Raw genomic sequence first — 11,784 nt, 5'->3', positions numbered from 1 at the left:
GGAAGACAAGATCATTGTCACAATAATTTATTTTTATGCGTACTGATTTTTTTTACAACAATGTAATACATTTCAAATAAAATATAAAACTAGGCGATTTATTTTAGAAAAATATAAATGTTATCAACACAGGTTATCAACGTAAATCGGAACTAATATATTTCGTGGATCTAATTGTCACTTTGCTGACATTGACAAGAATTTTGACAAAATTTCGTTTTGACCACTTTGGATTTCTTTTCGAAATAAAAAGAATTTGTATTTGATTACTGTATTGTTTTTGCATATTTTACATACTAGGCTGTATTAAGATTATTATTTTCAATTGAGGTGGTCTCTATTTATATGATAGAAATGTGGGTGGACTCCCCTTGTTAGCTAAGTAGGATTTTTGGTGTCATGTACATAAAATTTAGAAAATTACTTGATAATGTAAAATGAAGGGTGTAGATAGTTCTCCAGCTAATAAAGAAGGGATGACAAATAAACCAATAATAACATGTAAGTTATATTGTCAAGAAGTTCGATACTGGAGTGTAAAATGGTTTTAAAATATTTGTTTTTTGTTAGGCGCGGGAGACTGGAACTTATTCTGTACGTTAGAAGCTCCTTTGGTCGCTGCAATACCACAGGATTCCTGTGAATGGAGGAGGTCATATGGACGCATCACAAAATTTGTTTATCTAGAATCCTCATTCATCAAATATAAGGACAAAGTACAATCTGAACTGAATTTGTTAAAACGTCCCATTTTTCATATTTATTGGACTGACTGTGTGGTATGTTATTATATATTTATTGGTTTTAAGTATATTTCTACATGTATAAAACATGACCTTATGATTATTAATATTATCACTTAAAAAATATTTTTATTCATATGTATGAAACATATGTTTGTAATAATCAAGATATTATTGAAACATTAAATTTTTATCCTAGAAATATATATATATTACTCAGTTACAGTAATAAATAATGCTAGTCTAGCATGAATATGCAATTAAACAGTTTATTATACATAATTACATGTAATAACTAACTAATAACTGAATTATGTGTTTTAATTACAGATATTTAATTGATTTATTTTTATTTATTCACAACATTAAAAGATAACTTTTTGTATTCTAAATTTAAATTATATTTTTTTTAACTTCAACCAGGATATAGAATATTATAAAACAACACTAAGAGAAGATATAGAAATATGGTTCAAACAATTAGAGAAAAACAATATAACAGATTGGATGGTAGTTTTAGTAGAGACTTATGATATAAGGAAGACAAACAAATTATTACCAAGAACAACGGTACTAGATAAAATAAAAGGTGATTTTGCCCTAAAACAAACAGAAGATAGATTTATTTCTGTAATAAATCCTATTAAATCGGAAGCAAGAAGTGCTGAATCATGGAGGGCGTTAGTGGCGAAAATCAGGCATTTCGTTCTAGTGGCATATAATAAAGCATTAAATAAGTTTGAGGAATATATGAGAGAACAAAGGGAACGACGAAATGATCCAGAATGGGATTTTTGTAAATATTTTATTTTACAGGTAACAAATTTTCTATAGTGCTTGTAAAATTTGTATGAAAACATATTATGCTGTATATTTAGTCTGATACTTTGCAGCAGTCTTAACTTATTTATAAATATGTATAAAAAATATCACTCCTTGTTGTATAAATTTTTTATCTCTATTTCAGGAGCAATTAGCATTTGTGCTAGAAATGCTCGGTTTATATGAGGAGGCTCTAGTCCAATACGATGAACTGGATGCACTATTTTCTCAATTTGTACTCAATTCCAATGTAACAGAGAGTCCAAAATGGCTTGAGACATTCAAGCAACAGATCACATCCTGGCAGGCCATTAGACTGACGCCCACGGTGCCACAACATTTACGGGAACTTATAATTAAGCAGAAAGCCTCTCTATTAGACTTTAGAAGCTATTTATTTATACGACAAAGTGCCATGTTGTTACTTACTGATAAGCCAGAAGAGGTAAGATATTGAGAAATTTTTAAAGAATATAAAATAATCGAGCTTGAGGCAAGATTCGAATCTGCGTCTAATGCCTAGGTGCGGCTTTTTCCTATAAGGTTAAATATCAAATTGAGAGGTTCATCTTATTTAAAATGACATTTAAATTATTACAAATTTATTTCTTAGTCATTAAGAAAACTGACTGGTTTCATTTAAGCAGCCAATTTAAAAATTAGTCTTGCAAATGTTTTTTGAATGGGCTGTAAATAACTACTTAAATTGTCTTCATCGGATATAAAAGCCAATAAAAATTGTTGATATTATTGAAGACCAATTATTTTATGAGATTAATTCTTCCAAGAACATTCTGTTTGGTTAATAAGTTTATTGTTTTATGAGCATTCCCAAATAACAATCAATTACTTGTTTCCACTTGACTAGTCACATGTGAAGAAAATACTAATGCTGAATTACAGTTAGCGGAGATCTTTAGGAAGACTTTATTTGTTTTAAAGTATAGATATTCATGATTCATTGAAATAGAACATCCAATTTTTTTTCGTTTTGGTGTTTCAGTCATATTTGAATGTGATTTTAATACTTTATTTTAATAAAATGCAAGTGGAACATGATATTTGTAGCTTTAAAAACAATAATACTTTATAAAATACTTTATTTTGTCAACATTATTAATTACTTATTAATTTTTAAGTATGTAAGTGCTCTAATTTTGGCTTACATTTTCGGCTGTATCAGTTACTAGATATCATGTATTCTACCATGCCTGCATCTGTACCTATAGAACTTGAAATTATTAATCAAGTTCTATACAGATAATTTCATCTTTCAGATAGCGTCCCGCTGTCTCACAACCATACACAACACGTTAGTGGAACTACTGCTACTAAACGCGCAATCAATAGATGGCGCTGCCGCGTGCTGGGCGCACCTCGCGTGCGTCGAGACGCTGCGTGTGTGCGAGTCGTGCACGGACATGCAAGCGCCGTTGCTGCATAATGCTAAGGATAAGGTATTCAAATTCAAATTCAAATTATATTTATTTGCAAGAATGTAGTTACAAATTATAAATGTTTTAGTTACAATATTATGTGGCTAATACATTCTACCCATTGATTGGGTGTGCAAATATTGAAAAGAAAGTTCATTAGTCTAATTATTTAAATGTACACACAATTCAATTTTCACAATTACGCGAACGCACTACGATTAACACGATTATATCACACACTTATCACACACAATTCAGTTTACACTACTTCAAAGTCATAAATTCTTCAATGTCATAAAATTGTTTTGTATGTTGTAAAATAGTAGGAATAAGGTTTAGAATTTCTGATTTTTATGGACTACAGATCTATACAACTGATGATTATGAACATATGTATAATAATGAATTTTATTACAATATTTTATTTCCTTTCGAAATTCAAGTCTGTGGTTTCAAAGATAGGTAAAAAATATTTTAAAAAGAATGACATGAATATGTATCTCTACAGACAGTATGCATAAATAAATATACTGTAATGTTAATTTCAAAAACATTTTGCACAAATGTAAGTTTACCTTGCCTTAGTTTTCTTAGCATTAGTTCTACTTATGAAAAAAATTGTACATAAAATTTTTATGCATGACATCAAAACTGAAATAACATCTGCATAATCTTCTTTTCAGCTGCACGTTTTAGGCAAACTATGCGGCCTGTTACCTGGTTCTCCGGAACCTTCATCAGAACAGCTTCACCTCGTAGTCATGCTATCAGCAGGGATGGGAGACACGGAGAACAATAACAAACAGTCTCCCACAGTTAGGTTGAAGGAAGCACTTGGGAGTAAGACAAGCTTCCAGCAATATTATTTGGAGCTAGCCGAATTGGCTATGGGCACGTATAAGCATATTGGAAGACTGAGGTTGGTAAATTTTTGTGTTTTACCTACCTTAATTTCTAATTTAATAATTAAAAATTATCAATGAAACTTTCAGATTTTCGTTTCATTCAATTTTATTATTGCTTCCTTATAAAACGATTGCTAAAAAGAATATAACATATTTCTGAGAATAAAAAATGTTTTTATTAATTACTTACCTTATTTTACTTACCTTTCTTTAAAAAAAACGTGTTTCTCATATTAAAACAATAAATGTTTACATTTCATTAGATTCGCCCGACAAATAGGAAGGGATTTAGCAGCGTTCTATTCAGAACTGGGGGAGACAAGCAAAGCAGTGGTGTTCCTTGTTGATGCACTACGTTCCTATGAAGAACAGGATTGGAGAGAACTGGCCGCTCAAACTAGACTCGAATTGGTCGCCGCTGCTAAGAAAATGAATGATTTTGATAGGTAAGCTATTTTGTAAATGTATCTTTAAATATGGATTTACAGGTTGGTTTTGTAAAGTACCCGCATTCAAAGTAAATTTATTAGGCTGATTAAAATGTTTATGCTTTTGAAAATGTAGCTCTTACAAAGATATTTGTTGAGTCAAAACATCATCAAATGTTACAAAAATAGGTTAGTTGTTCAAAAAATTATTTAAGTACTTAAAAAAACTTATTAAAATTATATTGTTCATAATAGATACACAACACTGTCAGCAAGGATAGCAAGCACAGCCGAATTAGAGATTCTAGTCAGACACTTCTATTTCGAAGAGATGATGAAATCCATTAAAGAGAACCTCACTGAAAAAGATTCCGTTCAAGCCGAGCTCAATGATTGTTTTCGTATAATCTCAGCAACTTTACTGCCGTCCGAACGTGGTGTTTATATCACTGATAATAAGGTTCAATGTCGCTTGGTCGTGGAAAGCTTTCTGCCGAAGGACGTTGTATGTACGCGGTCAGCGATCTGTGTAGATATGTATGAGGATAAGACGGACAAACAGACACCAGTTAAGAACTATAAGACTGATTTAAGTAGTGTAGGTACACAGGCTAGTCCGAAGAAGTCGAATGATGATGTTACACCTAGTAATTTTATCACGAGGTAAGTTAATCATCCAACTGCTAAAAATTAGAATGGAAAGGCTTATTAATGAGCTTCTAAATTTCAATATTTCTGAAAGTATTTATGAAAATAATAATTCTGAAATTTATACAGACTTTATTTTTATTGTGTTTATGCAAATTTTCACAATATGGCCATTTTCCAACTATCAAGTGAGAAATAACACCTATGTCTTTTCTTTTAGTATAAGACTGGACGATTTAAAACCTAAGAATCCTCTACTAGACCCTATGCACATAACCTCTAAACTGCACTACAAAGAAGACAAATCCCTCCAAAAAGCGACAGTCGAATGTCAAAACCCAAAGATGGCACTCAAACGATCGGATAGCGCTAAATACAGGAAACCATCGGCGCCAGTACGAATCAATTATGAACATTGTTTCTCAAATGAAAATGTTACAATCCGGCCAGGTGTGAATGACATTTTACTGGAGTGCATAGCAGATAAATGTGGGGCGTTCAAACTTGGTCTGGTTTGCTTACTGATTGAAGGGAAATTGGAGTATATTTCCGATGTATTGGTTAATACGAAAATGGGTTATGAGGTGGTGACACAGGGTGTTAGTGTTTATTTGAATAAGGTGGAGCCGAAAAAGGATTTGGTGGCTGGCTTGGAACATGACATGGAGTTGGTTGTTAGTAACGGAAGTTCTAGATTGCAAGAGGTAAGAAATAAATATATTTTTTATCACTTACACTGTATCTTATCTTGATGATCTATATTCATAATTTATGTAGGCATTTTAAATGTCAGAAACCCAATAGTCCAAATATAATCAAATAATGGAATAAGTAAGTATGAGCTCCAAGATCTTCACTTTTTGAATACGAGTCGAGCGTGGTTATAACTGCACAGTCTACCTGAAATGTCGGAATAAATAATATAATAATTAATCTCGTTAAACATCCGTTAAAGTTCCATCCGTTACTATTATTTATTCTCCAAACTGTCTATTAATTTTATTATTATTTCCAGAACACAATCCACCTCCGAGCGTCCACAGGGCTCCACCTCCGGTACGGAACTAACGCAGCGCTCGCCCGAGAGCTGACCATTCCACTGGAAGCCGCGGAACCGTTTCACACCACCAAGATACCACTCAGAGTCTTCGCTGTGCTGATGCCCAAGCGAGAGAAGAGTATAGAGCATACGGTATATTGTGTAACATCACCAGCTATGTACTTAACAACATATGTGAATCTAAATGAAACTAAAAAAAATAGTTTGAGAAATTTTTTGCCTCGGAGCGGGAGTAGAATTATTTTGTTTTTTATATTTATTTTTTCAATTTTATGCACTCGTTTAAAAGTTGTGCACATTTGAATTTCGGTGATTCATCTTTTGTTCAACATTTTTAATTACATCTAAGTATTTAATTACCAATTCATATTTTTTTAATGCAATGTAAAATAAATAATATGTTTATAAAATAAATAATGTAAAAATAAATAATCTATAATATTAATGTCGTATCTTCTAGGTGTGGATAACGAGCCCCTGGCTAGACACAGTAATGGAAGTGCCCCTCCACTTTTCACCCCCTATGATAGCTAGTTGGAAGCTCCTAACATCAAACACTAGGAAACTAGTGCACGTCACGCTCAAGTCGACTGTGGCACATGACATACAGTTTATACTGACGGAACCTAAGTTGGAGTGTGATGGTAATACCACGGTGTCTGACTTGAATCCGAAGCAATGTGAGACTATGGTGAGTTGTGACGTCATTGTGTTGATTTTTTTAAAGTAGTGTAAAAAGTTTAGAGATAAAATTACCATATTTTCTGAGATTATTTTTAAATTTTATACTGGTATGTAGGTATATAAAAATTTAGTCTTATGTGTACATACTTTTACACTAAATAATAGTAATAAAGAAAATACTGGTACCATTAAACACGCGAAATTTTCAGTTATTTTCTACACATATTCAAGTCATAGTCTGCTCAATTTTATATTCATCAAAATAACCACAACATTATTATTTTAATACCTACTATTCAATTTCAGACAGTAGCTTCCGACGGTACGATCGCATTATTCATGTGGGAGTTACTCAAGGACCCGCTAGTTAAAGCTGGGCCAATGAAATTGAACTTCACAGTACAATACCGGCTTGTAAAGGAAGAAGTTTCTAGAACATTCGCTTGTCCCTTCGATGTACAGGATTGTACGACGTTGTTCGTGATACGGACTAAGTTGGAGCCCGGTAAGGGGTCGGATTTCTGTAGGTCGAGTCAGGTGTGCTGCTTGCATTTGAGTGTGCAACGGGTAAGTGTCATTACAAAGTGTTATTTTTTAGTTCTTAGAAAATATTATTGTTATGTTAATAAAAATGATAGTTTGAAATTTTTCCTTTGTGCTCTTTTTTTACTGTGAGAAATAAATTGCGGTATAGTGTAAACACATTCTTTATCTTTAATATTAAGTAACTATTAAACGCGATAGTAATAATATAATCCTAATTTTTATTCGTCAAGGTACGATTTCTTAGCTAATTATTTCGCCTGAATCCTAATGGTACGGTTTAAATTTTAAAATGTAATACTTTCAGGTAAATGAAACTGATTACACATCTTTGATGTATGAAGTGTTGGCTGATCAGACCATGTGGGCTGTGTTGGGGAGGACTGCTGGTGGGTTCATGTTTTCAGCTTTTAGTGGCTATTGACTTAGAAATTAAAATGTTTTCACTACCCTAAGAATGTATTGTTATGTGTATAATTTTTTTAGATTACATCTGCAATAGTTACTTATGACGAAACAGTATACGGTACAGTACGGTAGTATTTAGTTGTATTTAAACATATTTTTCTCTCAGGTGTAATAACAATGGAGATGAATACCGGTGAACCACAATGTGTCACGTTGGATGTTATGCCGCTAGTGGCCGGCTACCTGCCGCTACCCACTGTGCGTCTTTCTAAATACATCGCCGCTAATACCAAAGGTAAACGTTTATATTGCCAATAACAAGAATACATATCAATCACATAATAGATACAATACATAAAACGACGTATACTCAATTTAAAGTGCATGTCTATAAATGTGTGGACACAGTTCGGACGTTCCGTACATATAAACCTTTTTGTTTTTATTACCTGTCCTGAATTTAAATTCCATTCTGGAATGTCCCATTATCTAAAATAGATTATTTGAATTGTTCCTATGCACATTTCTTTCTGAAAACTACTCTTATCAAGCTAATATTATCGTTAAACTTAAGAACTGTTTTATCAATATAATGTCCAAGTTTCGTACCAAAAACATAACAAATAAATATTATACATTTCCAGATCCAAAAAAGGACATATCGGCCCACCCTCGACTGGAACCGTTCAGTCCAGGACAAGTGTTCCACGCGGGAAAAACCAAACAGGTGCATGTACTCGCACCAGCACCTAAAGAGCACTTGGATATCACTGTTTAGTGATTGGTGTCAAGTGTAGTTTGACGTCTGTTTGGTGCAGTGTAGTGCGACATGGAAAATGGTTGGTGTAAAATGTAGTGGGATGTGATTGGTGAAACATGTAGTGTGACGTGGAATGTGGTTGGCGTCAAAGTGTAGTGCAACGTGGGATGTGGTTGGTGTAAAGTGTCACGTCGTAGAAGAAGTATTTGTAAAGAACTGTTTAGTATGAGGGGAGTTAAAGCAAATGGTATAGATGTTATAGGTATATTCAAATGAAAATTGTTTGAATAAGAAATTATAAGACGCATTATATTACTGGTTAGTGAATATGATTGGTTTAAATTGGATGATGATGTTATTGAGGAATATCTGTATGTATATAGATTGATTAAAAAGTGAAATATATATGGAATATTAATAACTGAAAAAATTAATCAGGAATAGTGAAATTATAGATTGAAATATGATATGAAATTTAAAAATAGCAAAGGGAGTATTATAAGATGTTGGTGATCAAACAGCAGGTATTAAAAGAAACATGCTTTAGAACATTTACATAGAATATTTTCAACACAAACGGTACAATTAAATTAATATGGATGTATTTATTAATTGTCAAATATAAGAATTTACCTGCAACTATTTCGAGCTGATTATATCTGCTTAAACTTGCTAGTTATTGGTTCTATATTGTTGAGCTTCGAAGAAAAATTAATATAATTAACAAAGCATTCAATTCTATTTAATGGTTTTATGAATATGAGAGAAAATTACAAGACTTATGCTACTTGACTTATTCCTCTTTTTGCTCAACAACTTATCTAGCATCTACACATTTGTTAAAGTTTTTTAACATCAACATGTTAAGAACTTTGATAACTCTAAAATAAACCTTATACACAAGGACACAATGACCTTAACCAGAACCAACTATCGAGTGTTCAACGAAATACAGAGACACTCAACAAAAATAAGACTTAGCGGTCACCCATCAAAAGACTTACCGCGCTTTATGTTGCTTAACTCGAAGAACGTTTTCCAATCAATAAGTGAAAGCAATGATCACTTCATAATAATAGACTTTATAAGTCACAACTTAAACTTATTCTTTCTCATTTTTTATGACATACGTTAAAAAGAGACCCAATAAAATCTATGCTACTGTTGCCATTTTCAACATATACTCTTGTTTTTGTCATATAATCTTACATATGGGCGTATTCAGAAAGAAAGCTTGAAACTTATAAGCGCTTATCGGCGCTTGTCATGTTCATATATTTTCCTGCGCGGGTTACCAGCGCTGACAAGCGCCGATAAGCGCTTATAAGTTTCAAGCTTTCTTTCTGAATACGCCCTATAAGTAAAAGGTCACTGACTGATTTTTCTGTGTAGTAGCTAGCCATAGAGTACATCGAAATTGTATATTAATAACTAGACATTATATTAATGGTAAATTATTCTGTGTGTAATGTCGGACCACTGATATTTGTGATAAATGTTTTTGTGTCGACCGTTAATCTATTTATCTCTCTTTACGCTATTGAATGTGTATAGGATAGAGCGAGAAAGGTATATTTAAGCTTTAGGTTTTCGTACAATTTAACTGGGTGCAATATTCAATCACATTTCATCTCAAAATGTCATAATAATTCAAATCATTTTGTAAGTTATTCAAAAATTTAAGCTACAGGTATTTATTAAAGCTTTTCATTCGTAAGTATTGTGTGAATTTCAATTAGGTGCTGCAATATTTAATGGTGTATCATAATAGATGGCTTCGTTTGTTTGCTCAATACCTACTAAAACTTTTTATTGGATCAAAATGTTATACTTAAAGTTAACTTGGTTGTTAACAGTTACATTACGCGGTATCTATCTATGTTATAAAAACTCTTTATTCAGGGTTTCCTTAATTTATAATCTCTCAATAGATATGTTAGTTGTCTATAGTCAATAATCATTCAGATGTTGCACATATTCGGGAGTTGATTTTATGTTAATATGATAGCTTACGGTGATTGTTATTTTTTATATATGTTATTATCAATTATTCATTTGTTCTATGTGTCATTTAGATATTATATTTATAACAATATAAATGTTGTATCAAGATTAAATCTTATTTTTAAGAATAAGACTTAGAATACATATATAAACTGACATAGAAGTGGTCTATGCAATTAAACTAGCAAACAAAGCCTTTCCGCGTTATGTACATAAACATTCTACCCACACACAAACATAGTAACGTTCACATTCACATACTCCGTAGTTGGACAAAGATAGAATATACAGTTAAACCATTTGCCGAAAAGAGTTAGCAACTTAACCACCTAAACGCAACCCGGCTAATTAGCTGACTTCAAATGGAACGTGCTTTTACGCGTATACCGCTTCTACCTCAGTTTATATATGTATTCTAAGGAATAGGAAGGATACAAATAAAGTTGAATGTACATTGCTGAAATGTTGTCTGTTGAGTCCCACTTTTCAAAAATTTTGTGGTCGTAATAATAAAACAGAAAATCGTCCTGGAAAATTCAAGAATTACATCCCGATATAATAAGAATATGGTAATATTATGTGCATTCATATTTTCAGTTTGTTAAAACTTCAATAGAAAAGTGGGGACTATTAGGTAATTAGCTATGGCAGATCTATTTAAATAGATTTGAAAAAACTGCGCAACATCGTCATTATTATGATCGTTCATAATAAGTAGACTTTGTAGGTAATAATTTATTTGAAATATTAGAAAGATTAGGTTCATATTTAAAACTGGTAGGTGTGTCGTTTTGATAAATAGTATGAATAAAATATGTTGCCCTATGTAACGTGTTAATATCTTCAATGTCTTTTACCAAAGACATGCTAAATTATAAATTTCCATATAGTTCATTTTTGCTTTACATTTCAAAACCAAAGCAAATAAACTTATTCCATTGAATTGCGATAAACATTATTATATTATAAGAAAAATATACTCGTATAATTATTTAAGTAGAGGTTTCAAAATATATTTTCATAATTTCAAATAATATGTAGACATAATAGTTATATTATGCTTTCGTTTTCAAAAATGATATTTTACTGGTTCTATTATATTATTAGTATATTAGTATTAATCAGAAATTATTAAATTGTTGTTGTAAATAGTTTTAAGTTGTATAACTGAAGATTGTATTTATATTTCCTACCATGTATAATACTTAGCTGTCAATAAAGATGTTTATTGTTATTTGTTTTGTATTATTCCACCACTTCCAAACCCAAGAAAATCCATCCTCTTTTATCTGTGTAGGTATTTAAGAATGGCACTACGAAAGTCAGGTAATTGCCTGCCTCGT

The 11,784-nt window shown here is 31.8% G+C and overlaps 1 protein-coding gene across 1 annotated transcript; it reads left to right on the top strand.

Annotated features, from left to right (window-relative positions):
• Positions 1 to 202: 202 nt before the first annotated feature.
• SIDL (SIDL trafficking protein particle complex subunit 10) lies at positions 203 to 9,147 on the top strand. The gene is made up of 15 exons (XM_090113741.1): positions 203 to 501; positions 571 to 779; positions 1,167 to 1,559; positions 1,711 to 2,010; positions 2,843 to 3,022; positions 3,685 to 3,920; positions 4,170 to 4,352; positions 4,590 to 4,997; positions 5,203 to 5,686; positions 5,998 to 6,174; positions 6,503 to 6,733; positions 7,033 to 7,293; positions 7,577 to 7,658; positions 7,844 to 7,972; positions 8,322 to 9,147. Exons 1-15 carry the CDS (start codon positions 438 to 440, stop codon positions 8,453 to 8,455), a joined length of 3,471 nt encoding a protein of 1,156 aa, XP_089969867.1. The 5' UTR covers positions 203 to 437; the 3' UTR covers positions 8,456 to 9,147.
• The last annotated feature ends 2,637 nt before the right edge of the window (positions 9,148 to 11,784 follow it).

The sequence above is a fragment of the Colias eurytheme genome, chromosome 20, assembly GCF_061535395.1.
Source record: "Colias eurytheme isolate Ceu_HAF_F1 chromosome 20, ilColEury1 Martin Lab GWU primary, whole genome shotgun sequence".
Lineage (NCBI taxonomy): Eukaryota > Metazoa > Arthropoda > Insecta > Lepidoptera > Pieridae > Colias > Colias eurytheme.
Note: the sequence above shows the minus strand (reverse complement) of the source record. Positions and strands in the feature narration are given on the sequence as shown.

Excerpts from the sequence above, each read along its gene's own strand:
- SIDL (XM_090113741.1), top strand. The coding sequence starts at position 438 with ATGAAGGGTGTAGATAGTTCTCCAGCTAATAAAGAAGGGATGACAAAT. Across the intron at positions 2,011-2,842 it reads TTACTGATAAGCCAGAAGAG|ATAGCGTCCCGCTGTCTCAC; the intron begins GTAAGATATTGA and ends TTCATCTTTCAG. Across the intron at positions 7,973-8,321 it reads CATCGCCGCTAATACCAAAG|ATCCAAAAAAGGACATATCG; the intron begins GTAAACGTTTAT and ends ATACATTTCCAG.